A 19,830-nucleotide genomic window follows, 5' to 3' on the forward strand; every position below is an offset into this window, starting at 1 on the left:
CTTGGGGGCATTGGGGGTCCCCAAAGGTACCTGGGCTCACTCCTGCCCTGATTCCCCTCCTTTCCAGTATCCTTGTCATCCTGGATTCCTCCCCATCTCTTCTCCCGCGCCCCCATCCAATCTGTTGTCAAGGCCTTCACCACACGTCTTCAATGTGCCCCCTTCTCTCCTCTGACAGGGCCACCCCCTTAGTGCAGGCCTTTGTCCCCTCCCGCCTGGACCACTGCAGTAGCTGCCGGGGCAGGGGAGGGCTGCCCACCCTCAGTCTCTCCAAAAGCCAATCCGTCCTCTACTCAGATGTCCGACTGATCTTCCTGGGTCTCACCTGCCACCCCCACCCAACACACTCAGTGGCTCCTGATCATTTCCTGAGCCTACAGGACCTTCCTAACCCGCCTCACTGCACCTTCCAGCCTTCCCATTGCCCTAGTGCAGCGATGCCGGCCAGCATCTCCAAGCTCCAGGTGCTTTCCCTGGCTGGTCCCCCCGCCCGGGTCTGGAACGTTCTCCATCCTCTCTTCCGGCTCCTGGCTTCCCTTAAGGTCCAGTTCAATGGACACCTTCTGTAGCAAGCGTGTCCTGGCCTTTCTGTCCCTAAACCAGCGTATGTGAGTGATACACACGCACACACACACACACACACACACACACACACACACACACACACACTCTCTCTCTCTCTCTCACACACACACATACACTCACACACACTCACTCACACACTCACACACACACATACACACTCATACATACACACACACACTCACACATACACACACACACACACTCACACACGCAATACACATACATACACACACATACACACTCACACACACATACACACTCACACACACACTCACACACACATACACACTCACACACACACTCACACACACATACACACTCACACACACTCACACACACGCACACACACATACACACACACGCAATACACATACATACACACACACATACACACACACTCACACCACATACACACACACACATACACACTCACTCACACACTCCCACACTCCCTGTGTACACCCACAGATAGCCTATGTGACCTCCCTGGTTAACACCCTGAGCTCCTGGAGGACAAGACCCGGGGATTCTCCCCTTCATTTCCCCACAGCCCGGCCCTGAGCCTGGTAAGAACGGGGTCCCTAGTGACTGGCTGGGGATAATGGCTGATGAACGATATTCCAGGAAAGAGAAAAGACGGGTTCCACCCTTGCTCCATTCCGAGGGACCTTTTAAAGGCGATGGAGGAGAAGGGAAGAGCTGCCATAGGACAGGAGGGTGAAGGGGTGGTCCCAATCTTGTAAAAACGAACGCGAACCAGAGGCCACTGAGCTTGACTCTGACTTCTGGGAAAACTCTGGGCTCCCCAATTACAAGGGTGCCCAGGGGAAGGTTTGGGAAGGAAGCAGTGATTGGCTCCGTGGAGGACGGCCCGGCCCTGCTTCCTTTTCCGACAGGTTCCTAAACCACGAGATGAGGGGAACGCTGGGAGAGACTGGAGAACTGGGCTGTGGGACAGGGAGCAGAGCGGATGGGAATTGCCAGGCGGGGGGAGAAGGAAGCGAGCACCCAGGGCCTGCTGGGTGCCAGGCACTGCGCTAAGCACTGTACAAACAGGACCTCCCTCGACCTTCCCGACCCCCTGGGAGGGGGCGCTGTCCTAACTCCCATCCTGTGGTTGAGGAAACTAAGACAACCGGGGCTAAGTGACTTGCTCAGGGTCACTCGGCCAGTTGAGGGCCTGAGGTCGCGTTTGACCTGAGCCCAGCCCTCCATCACCGCACCACCAGCTACTGTTCTGAGGCTGGCAAAGAGCTAAAGGGGCTCCCCCTGCTCCTGACCAGGGGCCACCCAGCTTCTGCTGGGGCTGGACGGCAGACAGACCAGCTAGTGATGGCGCTGAGAGAGACACAGAGAGACAGAGACAGAGAGGGAGAGTGCCAGCCACGGCAGCTGTCCAGAAGTCAGAATGGGCGCGGGACGGGCTAGGGCAGAGTTCAAGCGCATCGGAAGGAGTGCAGCCCCAGTGCTCCAGCAACGGCCCCCTTCCCAATCACTCTCATCACAGGGACAGGCACAGGGACAGGAGCTGCGTCTTCCCGGGCCCAGAAAGCAGAGCTGGGGGTCCCTCAGAGCTCCAGGAAGGAGGATGTCTCAGCCCTTCCCCTCAGAGGCCCCCAGGGAGGTCTGGAAGCCTGGATGGGCAGCACAGGAAGCAGTGGTTCCAAGACCCACATATCTTGTCTAAGAAGAAAATTGGGGGGGGGAGAGGGGAGGAGACAACTGTCCTGGGGCTTGGAAATGAGGGCCTGCCTTGGGCTCCCACCTTCAATATTTCTGGCCTCAGGCCACAAAATGTCACCGACTGCTCACCTGCTAAATGAGGGGAATGGATGATGTCTGGGCTCCCAGAAAAAGCAAGCAGGCTCTCGAAGGGCTGGGGTTTCCTTTCCTTTGAGGGTCACCCAGCTAATAAGTGACTGAGGCCACCACCCGCCCCCGGGCTGTGGTTCCCAAAACCAAGGGAGGCCCAAAGGTGAGTGTGAGCCCAAGGACCCCGAGGAGTCTGAGCATGCTCCCCGGTGCTGTCCCCCTCGCACCGAGCAGGGCATGAGGACGGCCCAGGAGGTAGGATTCTCTGCGACGATCCCTTGCTGGGAGCCCACACCCAGAGCAGGGGGGCCAAGCATGGAAAGAGCAAGGCTGCTCGCACAGAAGATGCGGAGAGGGATGCGCAGCCACGTCCCACAAAGCGCCTTTCCCTTCCTCCCAGAAGCCTTAGTGCCAGTGCCCTCCCTGGAGGTCGGCTCCCCCTTACCCTCTGTGCTCCCCAAAGGCAGGGCCAGAAATGTGCTTTTCTCTGATGTCTCTAGCACTCAGCACAGTACTGAGCATACAGCAGGCACTTAATAAATGTTTACTGGCTCAATGCCCAATCTGGGACAGTGCAACAGGTGTAATGGGTCCCAGTATTTGTTACTACCAATTATAAATAAGACTTCTGAAAAAATCTGTTGGAAGCTCCCCTTCCCCGTGATGGAGGGAATAACACCTGCTGCTTCTCCTCCCCGATGGACTCTGCACCTTCAGCCCTGTTCTGGGGGGCCCTGTTAATGCCTTCGATATCACCTCCACGAGGGCTTTTCCTTAGAGACTTTATTCCGGGACACAGAGAAAAGCCCGATTCTCCTGTTTGGCTCCGGGCTCCCTTGCTAGAAAGGGCCCCCCAGCTCTATCTTACACTGTGGCCCCCAGACCCTCCGGGCCCTTCCTTCATTTGGGGCCCAGGGGCCAGCAAGTGTCTACAGAGAGGCGGACGGTGGCGTCTCGGATGGCCTGGTGGCCTCCTCCCTTCCGGAACAAAACAATGGAACACAAAGGCCACGTCGGGGAGGAGGGAGCGCCTCGCTGGAGCACCAGGCGCCCCAAGGAACATGAGAAAAGCTCCCAGCCCGGGTGCCCCCCATCCCCCTGGGCTCCCACGGGCCGGCTCAGCCACAGGCTGGGTCAGGGGTCAGTGAAGGCCCAAGGGGAGCCTGGCAAAATGTCGAGCCTCTCGCCCTTGGTCTCTAGGCTTGGAAATAAAAGACAAAGTTTGGCCAATTAATCACAGGGAAACTAGCACAGAAGGGGGAAGCGATCTGGCAAACACCTGGAAACTCCCCGGGCCCAGCGGCTGAATAGTTGAAGGTGTCGCGGGCCACGCCGGGTCGCGGGCGCGCCTCCCCTGCTGCACCTGCCCAGCCCTCCTCGGCACGGAGGCTCCCCAAGCTCCTCTCTGGAGGCAGAGGCCGGCCTCCTCTCCCCGGCGGCCGCCACACCATCCTCTGTCACCGGGCCTGACCCCTTCCCCGCCACATGTCCGGCCACGCCAGGGGTCTCAGAGAGCGGGGCACAGCCCAGGACAGGGCACTGGAGGGGAGGGAGGGGGACAGCGGTCAGGGCTCAAAGAAACCAAAAGGCCCCCTGGGGGGCCACACCTACTGGGCTGGGCCGGGCCCCGGGCCTCCATCATCGCTTTCTGGGTTCTGGATTGTCCCGAGTCCACAGCAAGGCATGAGGGCGGCAGAGACGGAAAGTCAAGGGCCACATTGTTCCTCTGTCTCCTTCCTGTTTGACAATGAAAGCTTTCCCTCAGTAGGGAAGGCCCAGCCTCTCCTTCCGGGCTGGGAGGCCCAGATGGGCCTCTGAATTCTCCCAGACACTGGGGACGGCAGGAGGGCTGAGGCAGGCGGCCCGGCCAGCAGTCTCTGAGGCGGGGGAGGCGAGCTGTGTCCGCCACCGGGTGGGCCCAGAGCCTCCCTTCAGAGGGGCCGCCCTGAGGAGCCACAAGGCAGCCCCAAGCCCCCCCAGGAGCCTCAGCAGACCCGTCCCCTGCCCCCTGATGGAGGCGAAGCCGAGCAGCAGCTGCCTTCCATGTTTCTGGACATCCCGCAAGGCTCCCGTGGGACAGGCTCAGGCCATCGCCAACCTTGCCCGAAGGGAATCGCGAGCTGCCGAGAGGATGCCGTGATGTCCAGGCTCTGCAGGAAGGGCGCCCGGCCCACCCACAACGCCCCGCGACCAGCGCCCCACGACCAACGCCCCGCGACCAGCGCCCCACAACCAACGCCCCTCGAGTTCCTCCCTCTGACTGAGCCTGGGCCGTGGGTCTCCGGGAAGCCGCCCAGAGCCCATGCAGGGAGTCTCGGCGCCGCCCCCGGCGAGGGAGCCCCCTCCCCACCGAAACCCGAGCCCCGGCAGCACTGGCTGGCAAGCAGAAGGCAGCAGGGGGTGCAAGGGGGAGTTAGGAAGCCAGAGGCCTGAGGAGGCAAGCATGGCGGTTAGAGGGGGCCCTGGCCCAACAGAGGGACCATGTTGGAAGGCAGCAAACCCACCATTAACTCTGGGGGGAGGGGGCTGAGCCCTAACCTTCTCTGGGTCAGCCAGGGACCACCTCTCATTTCCGAGAGGAGGCAGCCGAGCCCCACTCGCCTCAATGAGGGCGAAAGGATGGGCCAGGGCTGGGCATGTACACTAACGGCCCCAGAACTGATGTCCGACATCACCAGGAAACAATCCTGTGGGCCCAGCCCTTTGTGCTGGAGGGGAGTCTGGGCCTAGAAGCTGGGGGCTCCCCAGGAACCCAGGAGGTCCCAGCATCCCTCCTTCCCTGGATCCAAGGCTGTTGCCCTAAAAACAGGGGAGCCTGGCTGCAGGACCTGGCCCTGCCCTCTCTGGCCTCCGTCCTCAGTGACAGTCCCTCAGCTACATGACTAGTCACCCACTACTCCCCAGCCCACAGGGAGCCTGCAGCGGCCTCCACAAGGCCCCATTCACCGGGGCCCTCGCCTGCCGGGCTCGGACCGGCCCTTGCCCTTGAGCCAACGCTGAAGCACAGAAATTCAGGCTTGGGCCTCCCTTCCAGAAGGGCACGGCCCAGTCGGGCCCATCCTGGAGACTCACCAGCAAGCAAGTGTCTAAACCCACAAGGGTCACTAGCGGGCTGCCCAAGTCTGACCTTCTCCCCTTCCCCTGGCCTGGGTCCTAGGCCCGCTCATCAAGGCGATCGGGGGCCCTCTGGTTGCTAAGGTAGCCCCCCAAGAACTATCTGCCCTAAAAACCAGAGGGGCCCCACATGTGCGTGAAGGCCCGGCCGGCCCTGGGGAGGGCATTTTCCTGGGGCCTTGAAGGCCATGCAGAGGGGAGCCCTGCCCTGCCCAGCTCCAAGGTCCGGAAGAGCCTCCCTGGGCCAGCTGCACCTCATGGGCTCACGGGCCTCTGCCTCCCAACATGGCCACCAAGCCCCGTCTCGGACAGAAACCAGCCTGAGGCCACAGAGGTAAGATAAGGGGAAGAGATTGTACCTGAGCCTAGTGTCCGTCCAACGGAGTCAAAGGTAAGAGCCCCTGAATCTGCAACACAAGAGGACAAGTTCATGGCTTTTGCCTTTTTGGAGGCTTCTCAGCCCCCCACCCCCGCCCCCCGAGAACACAGAGGGCCCTCGTCTCTCTGGGTGCGGCTGAATCCCCGGCACGAAGCACTAAATGCGGCTGCCCGAGAGCCAGGGCTGCCCATGACTGGGAGGAAGCTGCCACATTCCCTGCAGGAGAGCCAAAAGGGCCCCAGGAGGGGGGGCAGCCGGAGGGCTTCCCCAGGCCCACCCCCCAGGGACTGCCAACCGCGCGGGAGCGATCCCCATACTCTGGGGTTATGGAGCTTCCCTGGAGATGGGGGGGGTCTGCCCCTAGACTGCAAGATCCCCGAGGACAGAGCCATGGCCGCGCCTCGGGCTCGCTCGGCAGGAGGGGAATGACACAAGCCGTTAGTGGGAACGTCACTCCAGGCTCCCCACCCCGGCCCCGTCACCGCGGCCCGGAGAAGTGGCTGTGGGCACTTAGGCCCCTCCGAGAGACCCCGCCAACCTCGCTCCCCTGGCCCAGCCCCCTGGAGGGCAGTGGCCCCTGCTAGAGAGCATCTCCTCCCACTGAGCACAAGGCCCAGCCAGAGAGCCCGGGTCGGCCAGAGCAAATCACACCCCTCTTCCACAGAGCAAGCAAACGGGTAGAGAAAGGGGCGGATCGGGCGCTTACCAAGCGGCAAGCACTGAGTGGGTATCTAGTAAGCGCCGACTGTAAGCCTGATGCTCCTTACTCTGGGGAAGTTCCGTGCGAGAGACAATGTGTGAACCGTGGCGAACCAACAAGCTACAGACGCAGGAAACAAGGAAAGGGGCGGGGGGTTCCCAGCTTTAAGGTGGATCGCAGATGCTTCTTGAGGAGGGATGTTAGTTGGAACACGACGAGCTCCAGGTAACCCAGGAGGCAGAGACGAAGCAGGAGAACGTCCCGGGGAGCAGCAGGGGGCCGGAGGGAAGGGTGTGTGTGAGTGGAGAGCGGGCAAGAGGACTGGAAAGATCAGGAAAGCAGATTCTGAGGGACTTCAAGTGTCCAACAGAGGGTTTGAACTCTGATCCGGGGGTGACAGAGAGTCACAGGAGATCCTGAGTGGAGGGTGGACTGGAGCGGGGAGAGACTTGGTAAAGAGAGATCGCCGGCAGCCACTGCAACGGCCCAGGGGTGGAGAGAGAAGGGCCCGCACCTGAGGGGGCAGGGTCCAAGAAGGGAAGGCAGGGAACGTGGGAGATATCGCGGAGACTGAGGGATGTGGGGCCAGATTAGTCAAGACTGACACCTTGAATGTGAGGCTAAAACCCGGAGGATGGGAATGAGAAGTGGGGGCAAAGAAGGGTTTGGACACAGTGAGTTTAAAATGTCTCCGGGACATCTGCAGGGGGAGAGGGGAGTCTGGGGGGAGCAGAGGGGCTCAGGCTGGAGAAGCAGATCGAGCAGCATCAGCGCAGAGATGGTGACTGAATCCACAAGGGCCGAGGAGATCAGGATATAGGAAGAAGAGAAGAGGGGCAGGACAGAGCCCCACGGGACATCTACACTCAGCCATTAGGGCCCAGACAAAGCTCTAACAAAGGAGACGAGAAGGAGAACCAGGAGAGAGGAGGGTTACAAACCGAGAAGGAGAGGAGATGGAGTCCAAGGCTGGCCAGTAGTGTCAAGCATGCTCAGAGGTCAAGGACAAGGAGTGAGAAAAGGTCGTGAGGATTGGCCATGAGGAGCCAACTAGTGGCTGGAGAGGTGGGGTTGGGTGGAATAAGAAGAGAAGGAGAGGAAAGGGAGTGGACAAGGGCCTTCTCAAGGCACTTCTCTGGGAAGGGACACAGGCGTCCTCATTCTAAGCCCCTTGAGGACAGGTTTGTTTTGTTTTGCTGTTTATTGTCAGCAATCAACCCAGAGTCTTGCTCCACAGAAAGTACTTAGCTAACACCAGTTGCATGAATGAATAAGGAAAGGAAGGAAGGAAGATACAGAAAAGTATCTCCATGTCTCCCTTCTGTCCTCCATCATCACTGGCCTCGGGGATGTCTCTGTCGAAGCACCAGGCCCACCCCTTTCCCTCCACCTGCACAAGACTTCTCCAGGTGCACGCCATGCCCAACCACAGTCTGTCACATCCATAGTTTAAGCTCTAAAATGATAACTTTAGACCAAAGCTCTGTGAATGTAAGAACTGTTTGGGTTTTGTATTCTCTATCAGAATGCCTTGCATTGTAATAAATGAGTGTTAGATTGGATTGAAATACATTCTACTTCCATCGCCACTGTCTTAGTTATTTCCCATAGCACCACACCTTCCTCCTGTCATTATAACACCAAAGATTATGTTCGTTTGAGGGGGCTGCTATTTCATACTCTTTACCCCTGTCCTTGTAGTTCCATGGTACAAAACTCGGGTGTTTTTCAGAGAACACATACGTAGGCATATCACCTCATTCTATGCTAGTGAAGTTGATTGTTTGAACCCGAGTATGAACCTTGACATTTATCTTATTCAGTCCAGTTCAATGTCAAGATCTTTTTGGATCCTCACTGTCATCCCATGGATTAACATTCTATTCCAGATTTGTGGATGCTATTTATTTAATGGGAAAGTTTCCTTTCCATGTTCCAACAGCTACAGTGTAGTTCCTTCCTTTAAAGAAGAGATTGTGCACTACACACCTCTCAGATTGGCTAAGATGACAGGAAAAGATAATGACAAATGTCGGAGGGGATGTGGGAAAACTGGGACACTGATACATTGTTGGTGGAGTTGTGAACAGATCCAATCATTCTGGAGAGCAATTTGGAACTCTGCTCAAAAAGTTATCAAACTGTACCTACCCTTTGACCCAGCAGTGTTTCTATTGGGGCTTAAATCCCAAAGAGATCTTAAAGGAGGGAAAGGGACCCACATGCGCAAAAATGTTTGTAGCAGCCCTTTTTGTGGTGGCAAGAAACTGGAAACTGAGGGGATGTCCATCAGCTGGGAATGGCTGAATAAGTTATGGAATATGAATGTTATGGAATATTATTGTTCTGTAAGAAATGACCAGCAGGATAATTTCAAAGAGGTCTAGAGAGACTGACATGAACTGATGCTGAGGAAAATGAGCAGAACCAAGAGATCATTATTCACAGCAATAACAAGACCATACGATGATCAATTCTGATGGACGTGGCTCTCTTCAACAATGAGATGATTCAAACCAGTTCCAATTGTGCAGTGATGAAAAGAATCAGTTACACCCAGAGAGAGAACCATAGGAACTGAGTGTGGACCACAACATAGCATTTCTCCTCTTTCTGTTATTATTTGCTTGCATTTTTGTTTTCCTTCTCAGGTTCTTTCTTTCTAGATCCAATTTTTCTTATGCATCAAGATAACTATAAATATGTACACATATCTTGGACTTAACATATACTTTAACATGTATGGGACTACCTGCCGTCTGGGGGAGGGGGGGGGGAAGGAGGGGAAAAGTTGGAATAGAAGGTTTTGCCATTGTCAATGCTGAAAAATTACCCATGCATGTGTTTTGTAAGTAAAAAGCTATAATAATAATAATAAAGGAGAGGTTACGCTTTAAATACACATACAATATAGAAGCAAAGATTACTTGCTTAACAGAATATTTCTGGATCCAAGTAGTCAAAGTTGAGCCAGTGTTGAATGCTCCCTCCTTCTAGTTAAGAGAGAACTGAGAGTTCAGCTTATACTGCTCAACAAATGGCTAAAAGACCGATTTCCTTCCAAAGTCACAGACCCTGCTGCTCAGGCACAAGAGCTAAAAGAGAGCTGGGTAGAGAGCCAAAGGATTCATTCTTCCCAGACATGGTGTGACAGAGAACAAAGACCGGAGGAAGGCCCAGCTGGCCAAGGCCAGGGGGACACAGAAACCAGCTGGGCTGATAGAGCAAAAGATGTCCAAGGTGAAGATTCTGGGGTCTCACTGATTCACGATCTTCAATGTCTTCAACAAAGCTCAGCCTTTTGGAAGCTGCCATTTCTTTTCACTCTAAGAGGGCACTTTTACTTGGTATTTTAAGGTCTTTTTATCTCATTTGGTCTTCAAAACAAGCAGTGAGGTCGACACTATTGTTATTTACAGAAGAGGAAACCAAACCTCACAGAAGGAGAGTGCCCAGGATCACACAGCTTCTCTTGACTCCAAGGGCAGCCCTCCCTGCACTGTACCAGCCCCGCATCCTCAGGCTGTACCGTGCCCAGCCCTGCCAGATGACCAGTCACCGTCCACTCTCTAGATGACAATCTTGTTTTCGGTGTCTCACTGGTCATATGGCAGAGCAGCTGACACTGACAGTGCACCTCTTTATTATTATTCCATTATACACACTAAGCATATCACAGAGCAGAGAGGTGGCAAAGAATAAAAGCAATTTAAAGAAACCTTGACAAGAGATCCAAGTAATAAAAGCCATCTCAAGAACATTCAAGTTTAGAAATGGACGGATTAATTACAGAAAAAAATTAGAAAAGATCTGCAAAGATTATTACAATAAACTTTTCTCCATCAAAGCCAGGAGAACATTAGTTGATCAGGTCCTCTGTTAGCTTGTGAGCTCCTTGAAGGCAGGAACTGATTATTTTTTTATCTCTTTTTGGAACCCCAGCATTTAGCATAATATCTGGCATAGAAGAGATGCTTAATAAATGTTGATTGATTGATTAGAACCACAGAAAAGGACATTTGAACCCTGATATCATAGGCCCCAAGGTGTTTATAAAGAAGGTAAAAATGACACAAAGAAAAACAGGCAATTAGATCAAATACACATAGAGAAGATCCGTACTGGAGACAATGCAATTGTAAGTATGCTAAGATACCGATATACGTTGTGTCTGCAGGAAAGCAGGATGCCAGTGGTGCGGGGAAGATTTTAGCCCTTCCTGCTAGAGAGAACATAGCAACATTTACCCACCTCTATACCAACCCTCCCGTTCTTTTTTCAAAATACCAAACACTTGGGAAAAATGGTTTATATTAACATCCCCAAAAATGTACCTGTGAAAAGTCAGTAACTACTGATCTCTCTCTTTTTTTTTAAGTTTAATTCAATTTAACAAAGAATTGTTAAGCACTTATAGGTGCCAGGAATGCGACACAAAGATAACAGCAAAATAGTCTCTGCTCATAAGAAGTTTAGCCTCTTCAGAGAGAATACAACAAAATCCCGGGGGAGTTGTAAGAAAGAACATTCAATGTAATAAAAGGGAGAATCCGGGAGTCTTTTGAAAGAGGGTGTCTCATGATTCAGGGCAGTTCTAATGGTCTTGTGATGGAGAGAGCCATCTGCACCCAGAAAGCAGACTGTGGAGACTGAGTGTGGATCACAACCTAGTACTTTCACTTTTTTGTTGTTGCTTGCTTGCTTTGTTTTCTTTCTCATTTTTTCCTTTTTGATCTGACTTTTCTTGTGCAGCAAGATAATTATAGAAATATGTATGGAAGAATGGCACATCTTTAACATATATTGGATTACTTGCTATCTCTAGGGAAGGGGGCAGAGAAAGGGAGGGAGAAAAAAATTTGGAACACAAGGTTTTGCAAGGGTGAGTGTTAAAAACGATCTACGCATATGTTTTGAAAATAAAAAGCTTTTAAAAAAAAAAAAGCATAGTATTTAAAAATAAAAAAAGAAAGAAAGAAAAAGGATACCTCAGCAGAGCTGAAGGTAGTGAAGAGATTCTAAGGGACAGGAGAGAGAGGTAGTGGTGAGAACAATCCACAGGCCAGTCTGACTAGAAGAGGAGTCATTTACCATTGGACTGAAAAGGTAGGTGAAAGCCATATCGTGAAAGGCTTCAAAATTTTACTGATGTCTGTTTTTTTTTTTTAACCAATCACTTCCTACTCCCTCTCTCCCACAACCAACCCTTGTAACAAAGAATAATCAACCGACATCAAGAATGAGCCACATTATGTACTCATCCGAAACCCAGATGTCTCTGCCAAGAGAAGAATATTTGTCTCAGCACCGGCCTTAATCAAACGAGGCGCGTGGGGAACTCTGAGAACTGTCTAAATGCCAATTATTCCAGTCATCAGACTGATAGATCCGCCTGCTGAGCCAAGATCAGTCACTAACACGCACCCTTTTCTATCTTTTAAAAAACCTCCATGAGATTAATAGGCTCTGTGTGACCAGGGACAAGCACAGCACCCTGTGGGACTGCTTGGTCCCACAATTACCTGAAAGGCGCAGGCGACCCAAGTGTATCTACCCAAGGCCTTGTTCATCAAAGGTTATGCTAAAGCACAATCCACCTTGTCCCCCTTACTCTACTCCTCGGCCCCAGAGTCTCCCCAAGGGACACATCAAATCATTTGAAATTCCTCAAAAGGCTTCACAGCATAGAAAACTCAGGACACCCCGATTCCCAAACCCAAGGCGGCATGAAGCAGGAGGCTGCTGGGCAGGTTCTGTGCCAGGTCCCATGCCAGCAGCACGCCTGACTGCTCCGGTCACGGCGGAGAGCCGGCCAGAGTCCAGGTGAAGGGAGGAGATCCCGGAGGATAGGGAGGGCCTCCAGATGGCCTAATGCTGATTGCTTTGGGCCCTGGGACTCGCCAGAGCCTCTGGGAAGGGATCTGGAATCAATCAAAGGCGTTGGGCCTCTACTATCTCCACACAAAAATCCAGGGCCCCTGCTTCTGCTCCCCAAGGCAGACTGCTTCCTGCTGGTAGTCAGGGAGGGTGCTGTGGGCCGGGCTAGGCACATTCCCTCAGGGATCACACAGATCCTCAAGTAAAACTCAATGGGCAACACAGTTTATTACATCTGAAAACTGAGACGATAAAGGAAATCATTTTTAGTCAGACATTTCCTGTTTCTGGTTCCCAAAGTGGCTTTTCCTTTTCCGATAGGGCCTCTGAATGAAGCCAGGGCTGAGCCCTCTCAGCGGCTGGTCTGGGCTCACAGCTGGCGGTCTGCCCGAGGAAGCTCCCTTAGCGCCCTGGGCACAGGAGAGCGTCTCCTTGCCCTTCATGACGACTAGCAGGAGCTTTGGAGTGACTCTCAAAATCCTGAAATCTGGAAGAGGCCGTGGGAAGGGCACTTTGCCACCCTGAAGAGGCTGGACACTAGCCCCAAGAACTGCTTGGCTCCCTCCTGAGTGCTCATAGATAAATAAGTCTGGGGACACAAAGAAAGGCAGAGACAGCCTGCCCTCAAAAAGCCCCCACTCCACAGGGGAGACAACATGAAAATGATGGCATGCAAGCAAGCTCCAGGCAGAGGAACAGGAAATACTGAAGAAAGGGAAAGCATTTGTATTCTGGGGGGAGGGGAGGAGGCGAGGCAATCAGAGTTAAATGATATGTCCAAGGGTCACATAGCGACTGTCAACTCTCTGAGGCTGGATTGGAACTCAGGTCCTGACTCCAGAGCCAGTGCTCCCTCCACTGTGCCCTCCAGCTGCTCCTAAAAACACTAGAATTAAGAATTAAGAAAGAATGAAAAAAAATTATCTGTAAAAGATGGGATTTTAGCTGGGACATGTAGGCACTTGGGGGAAACGGCAGGTAGAAATGAGGAGAGAGAGAGAGAGAGAATTCCAGGCGTGGGCCCGGCCAGAGGAAATGTCCGGAGTCAGGAGATGGAGGGAGGGCGCAGAGGGTTCCAGATCTAGAGCTGGCAGAAATCTCAGGGGCCTGGCCCACCCAAGCAAATCTGAGTGGCTCATTTCCACCATTCTCCCCCAAAGGTTTGCCCAGCATGGGGGGAGAGGGGAGGGAGGGGGTCTAGAACTGGAGAAAGGAACCGGGCAGCACAACCAGGAGAGCTAGACGATGGAAAGGAAGCAGCAGAACCGACTTGGACGGCCCCAGAAAGCTCCAGACAAAAGCATTCCTATAACCCAAGGCAGCCAAAGGAGCAGCTTCCAGGAGGGAGGTATCTCTCCATAGCAGACTGCAGGTACTCAAGCAAGGCAACGACTTCATTCAGAAAGCGGTAGCTACTGTACAAATTGCCATTTTTTTCTTTCAGGTATCTATGGACAAGTGTGTGAAGCTCAGGACCCCTTGTGGTCTATGTGAGCCAAAGTCCTGGGCATCTCGGAAACAGGCAAGTCCCTTGGAGGCCCAGCCAGGGAGGGATGAGTCTGGCCAGCCAAGGGTCCTTCTCTCCACAGTCCAGGTCTCTTCAAAGGACGGAATGGATGTAGGGAGCCCTTCTTGGCTCTTCAAAAATGAATTTTTTTAATGGAGATAGAAACAAAAACAGAAGCGGAAACGAATGGGAGAGACAGAAGCAGGAAGGAGGGAAAGACACAGAGAAGAGAAAAGGGAAGGAAAGGACGTTTCAGGGGTGGAAGATTTCAGTGTCAGAGAGACTGAGAATACAAGTCCATGGAGGCACAGCCACAAGGGTGATGTGACCCAAATGTATTGAATTTCCATTTGAACAATATAAGAAAAGTCACCAACTTGTCCCAGCCTTTGACCCAGCAAATCCCTGTATTTGGCAGCCTCCCAAAGATCAAAGACAGAAGCAAAAGTCCAAAATATGTACCAAAATAATCAAAGAAGCACATTTTTTAAAAATTAGATTACTATGATTAGATCACAAGGATTAACAAATAGATCCTCTTCGCCTCCCCCATCCCTCATGTTATCATTCAGTCATTTCAGCCACGGCCAGCTCTTCTTGATTCCATTTAGGTGTTTCTTAGCAGAGAAACTGGAGTAGCTTGTTCTTCCTTTCTCCAGCTATTTTTTTATAGATGAGGAAACTGAGGCAAATAGGGTCAAGTGACTTGCCTGGGGGTCATATCGTTATTAAATATCTAAAATCACATTAGAACTCGGGACTTTCAGATTCTATGCACTTGCACCACTTGAGCCATCCTTGCCCTCACTCTCTCCTCTCTTCTCCCAGGCTGAGCTCTGCTTCTGTCTCCATGACTCCCCACTCCCCGTTCTTGTTTTCTGAAGTCTTCCAACATGAGACTCCCTGACTTAAGTAGACTATGATTTTTTTCTTTCAAGTAACAGCTTTTTATTTCCCAACTACATAAAAAGATAGTTTTCAACATTCCCCCTTGCAAAACCTTGTGTTTCAAATTTTTCTCCGTTCCTTCCCCCCAGACGCTCCCTTAGACAGCAAGTAATCCAAAATATATTAAAGATGTACAATTCTTCTATACATATTTCCACATTTATCATGCTGCACAAGAAAAATCAGATCAAAAAGGAAAAAAATGAAAAACAAAAAAAAACAAAAACCAAGCAAACCACAATAAAAAAGTGAAAAAACTATGTAGTGATCCATATTCAGTCCTGACAGTCTTCTCTCTGGGTGCAGATGGCTCTCTCCAACACAAGTCTTTAAATAGACTATGATTAAAAAAACTAAAACACATGGTAGCCAACAGGCTCCCTCAGCCCAGGGGTCAGCCCACTGGATTCATCCCTTTGTCCAACTGAAGCTGATGAGGAGAGGGTTTGCCAAGTTCTGGGCAGGGAACTCAGAGAATTCTAGGGAACGAACGAGCTGCTGCACAGGACAGAAGGGCATGTGTTGCCCTGGTTTTGAAAAAGGGAGGAAAGGTGGTCTCATTGAACTACAGACTGGGGAAGCTAACTTTGATTCATGGCAGAACCGACGTGGGAGATTTTCTGAGCATAGAAAGAGAAAAGCCACAAACCCTTAGGCCTGCAGGATTAATGAGGAACACGCTTGGCCACACTCGTAGCAGTACCTAGGGAGGGGATATTCCAGAGCCCTAGACAAAACAAGAACAAAAAGGTCTGGAATCATAAAGGAAAGACCAAGGGGAGAGTATGATTGAGAGGAGCACAGCGTTACCAAGCCTGAACTATAATATAAAGCAATAGTCATTAAAACTATTTAATACTAGTTAAAAAAAAAAAAAAAACAGAAAAGGGGCTCCATTATGAAACACTATATAAACAAGAAAGAGGAGTAACTGAAAACAGTGACCTCGCATTTGATAAATAGGTGGACTCCCTTCTCTGACAAAAACTGTGGGGAAGCCTAGAAAGCAGTCTGGAAGAAATTAGGGTTAGACCAGCCTCTTATATCATCTTCAAATAATGGGTACATGACTTGCATATAAAAAGCCACAGCATTAAAAAAATAATAATAAAAGAAAGTGAGATATACTAATATATTGGGGGAGGTGTTCTTTTGGGTTTTTTGGAGGCAATCAGGATTATATGATTTGCCCAGAGTCACAAATGCTAGTAAGTGACTCCTGACTCCAGGACTTATGCTCTCTCTATCCACCGCATCTGCTCGCTGCTCCCCAATCGATTGTTAATGGAGTTGTGAAATGGTACAATCATTTTGGAAAGCAATTTGGAATTATGCAAATAAAGCAGCTAAAATGTCCCTATCAAAGAAGGGAAGGAGAAAAAATTTTGGAATTCAAAATCTTACAAAAGGGAACACTGAAAACTATTTTTACATGCAATTGGAAAAAAATATGACTATTAAGTGAAGACAAAATAAAAATAAAAAGTTCATAACCTGAGCTAGACTAGATTTATACCCTGAGAAAGCCATCAAAAAAAAGTCCCCATATACTCAAAAATACTTATAGCAGCACGTTCTGTGAAGATAAAAAATTGATGGCCATCAATTGGTTAATGGCTACAAATCGTAGTAAATGAATGCAATGGATTATCACTCTCCTGTAAGAAATGATGAATGTAATGAATATAGAAAAGCATGGAAAGAACAATATAAATTGACACAGAATGATGTAAGCAGAACCAAAAAATATATACAGTGACCACCATAATGTAAATAGGAAGAACAATGACACACCAAAAAAAGAAAAGAAAAAAGGAAAAAAACTAATAAAAGTAGAATGATCAAGTACTCAAATGAAGAGACATGAGAAGAGAGCCTTAACCAACCCCTTTGTGGAGGTGGAAGTGTGCACAGACATTATACATTGCATAGGTTTCTGGACTTTCTCAATGTATCAATCAGTTCTACTGACTTTTTTCCTCCTCTTTTTTTTCTCCAAAAAATATCATGTCACATGGCTATCAGGGAAGGGGAGGGAGAGGGACACATGGAATACCGATGATGTAAGAAACAGAAAATAATTTTTTAAAAAGAATGAAATGAGGTGTCTTTTATAACTAAGGCTAAAGTAGAGAATTCTTTTTTTCTTGATTAAAGCTTTTTTATTTTTTAAAACATACGTATGGATAAATCTTCAACATTAACCCTTGCAAAATCTTGTATTCCAATTTTCCCCTCCTTCCCTCACCTCACCCCCCATGGCAAATAATCTAATACATGTTAAACATGGTAGAAATATATGTTAAATCCAATATATGCATACATATTTATACAATTATCTTGCTGCACAAGAAAAATCAGATCAAACCAGAAAAAATGAGAAAGAAAATAAAATGCAAGCAAACAACAACATAAAGAGTGAAGATGCAAGATTGTGTACCACACTCTGTTCCCCACAATCCTCTCTTTGGGTGTAGAAGGGAGAGAATTCTTAAATAAAAGTGGGGCAATTATAAAATACAAAATTGCAAATGCCTAACATTAATAGGATTTTATATGAATAAAATGAATGAAGAGAGAAGAGACACTATAAAGTGAGAAAATATTAGAATTAAAATTTACTGATAAAAATCTGAAATTCAAGATATATAGCAAAATGACACACATAAATATGTATAGAGGAACATACACATATATATTAAAAAATAAACCTTGAGTCATTCTTCAATAATTAAGTTGTCAAAAGTTACAAACATAGTTTTCAAAAAAGAACTGCAAACTCAGATGATCATTTAAATCACCTCAAACCCTGCAAAATGGCCAGAATGACCAAAATCATAACCATCAGTGTTGGAAGAACTATGAAAAGATAGGAACACTGAGGCACCCACAGTTGGTAGATCAGCTTGGAATTCTGCAAGAAAAGTGACTCTACTATCCAAACCCACTGGTCCAGACAGAAGTTAGACAGAAAATATTTGGAGCGCTATTCTGTGGTATTAAAGAACTGGAAGAAAAGTGGGTGTTTATTGGACTGAGAAATGGCTAAACAAGTTGAATATAATTAGATATTACTGTGTGGCATGAAAAAAATTAACATGAGAAGATTTATATGAACTGGTTTAAGAATGTAATTACCAGACGCAGAATATTAATAGCTACCACAATGTAAATGAAAAGATCCCTAAAAGGAAACCAAACTCTGAGTATCTGAAAAACCACTGATGGGCCTAAAGAGCCCATGTGATATCTACTGCCAGATTCAATCACTATTATCTGGTGCTTTTGCTGAATTGTTTTTCTTTCTTAAAAGGAAGGGCTTTATCTGGAGTGAAAGAAGGAGAGTTTTCACTCTAGAAATGACTTACATAAATATACCCTCTTAGAATAAGGGATAGCTTCCATCACATGTCCTCTCCTGTCTCACAGGAAGAGAAGGTAACCCCCTCTATATAGAGAAGGGATCCCTTTCCCATCTGTCCTCTCCAGCAGCTTTCCCGTTTTTATCTTGATCCTTTCACTAATCTTCAATCTCTCAGTTTCCTGGCTGCCTTCCCACTTCCTACAATCATGCAGAGGTTTCCTCCATTATAAAAAAAAGAGAGAGAGAGAGAGAGAGAGAGAGAGAGAGAGTGATTCCTGAATGTGAATGAATGTACTGCTCTTAAGAGCACTGAACATTTTTTTAATGACACTGGCAAAGGTATAAATAACATCATCAACTACCTGATGGGATAAACTAGGAGGGGTCTCTCATTTAATAAATTACCAGGTTAACATTCTGGAGAGCAACTATGCCCAAAGGGCTATCAAACTGTCCATACCCTTTGACCCAGCAATATCTCTCCTGGGCTCATTATCCCAAAGAAATCTTAAAGAAGGGAAAGGGACCCATATGTGCAAAAATGTTTGTGGCAGCTCTTTTTGTGGTGGCCAGGAACTGGAAGCTGAGCGGATGCCCAGCAGCTGGGGAATGGCTGAATAAGTGATGGTATATGAATGTTATGGAATATTATTGTTCTGTAAGAAACAATCAGGAGGAGGATTTCAGAGAGGCCTGGAGAGACTGACAGGAACTGATGCTGAGAGAAATGATCAGGGCCAGGAGGTCATTGTACACGGCATCAACAAGACTACACGATGATTAATTCTGATGGACGTGGCCCTCTTCAACAATGAGATGACTGAGGCCAGTTCTAATGATCTTGTGATGAAGAGAGCCATTTACAGCCAGAGAGAGGATTGTGGGAACTGGCTGTGGATCACAGTATATAGTATTTTCTCTCTTTTTTGTTGTTTGCTTGCATTTTGTTTTCTTTCTCATTTTTTCCCTTTTTATCTGATTTTTCTCATACAGCATGATATGTGTGGAAATATGAATAGAAGAAATTGTACATGTTTAACATATATTGGATTACTTGCTGTCTAAGGCGAGTAGGGGAAAGAAAGGAGAAAAATTTGAAACACAAGATTTTGCAAGAGAATAATGAAAATTATTCATGTATATATTTTGAAAATAGCTTTAATTAAAAAAAATAAATGACAGGGTTAAAATCTGAATGATCTTAAACTATAAACTTTAATTTAATAAGATTAAAATGTAAAAGGGATAAAGTTAAAAGTTCCAACTTTTACATTCAAAAAATCCTATGTAGGGGAGGAGATGTTAACCAGTAGGGGAAACTGGACAAGGAGAAATTGTCGATGGTGGGCCTAGATCCCCAAATGCCCGAGGGGGATAACAGCCCCTGGGATCCCACACCTGGGGCTGGATGCACTTAAGAGCACAGGCCATCTCATACCTGGACGATAGGCTGCTTCTCAGCTGGTCTCTCTGTTCTCCAAGCCAACCTCATCCAGCTGCCAAAGTGTCCATCCTAAAGCTCAGGGCTGACCACGTCCCTGTCC

At 49.0% G+C, this 19,830-nt stretch overlaps 1 protein-coding gene across 5 annotated transcripts in view; it reads right to left on the reverse strand.

Moving 5' to 3' along the window:
• Positions 1-19,830, reverse strand: part of ST3GAL3 (ST3 beta-galactoside alpha-2,3-sialyltransferase 3) — a 130,568-nt gene that overhangs the window by 73,251 nt on the left and 37,487 nt on the right. For 3 of the 5 annotated variants that reach the window (XM_051999915.1, XM_051999916.1, XM_051999919.1), the window contains exons 3-4: positions 5,871-5,918; positions 4,009-4,134 (exon numbers count right to left, since the gene is read on the reverse strand). The exons of 1 other annotated variant lie outside the window; for it this stretch is intronic. In XM_051999915.1, coding sequence (XP_051855875.1) covers positions 4,009-4,134; positions 5,871-5,918 — 174 coding nt within the window. The remainder of the gene's footprint in view (positions 1-4,008; positions 4,135-5,870; positions 5,919-19,830) is intronic. One more of the 5 variants, XM_051999917.1, reaches the window with a different exon arrangement.

The sequence above is a fragment of the Antechinus flavipes genome, chromosome 4, assembly GCF_016432865.1.
Source record: "Antechinus flavipes isolate AdamAnt ecotype Samford, QLD, Australia chromosome 4, AdamAnt_v2, whole genome shotgun sequence".
NCBI classification, from domain to species: domain Eukaryota; kingdom Metazoa; phylum Chordata; class Mammalia; order Dasyuromorphia; family Dasyuridae; genus Antechinus; species Antechinus flavipes.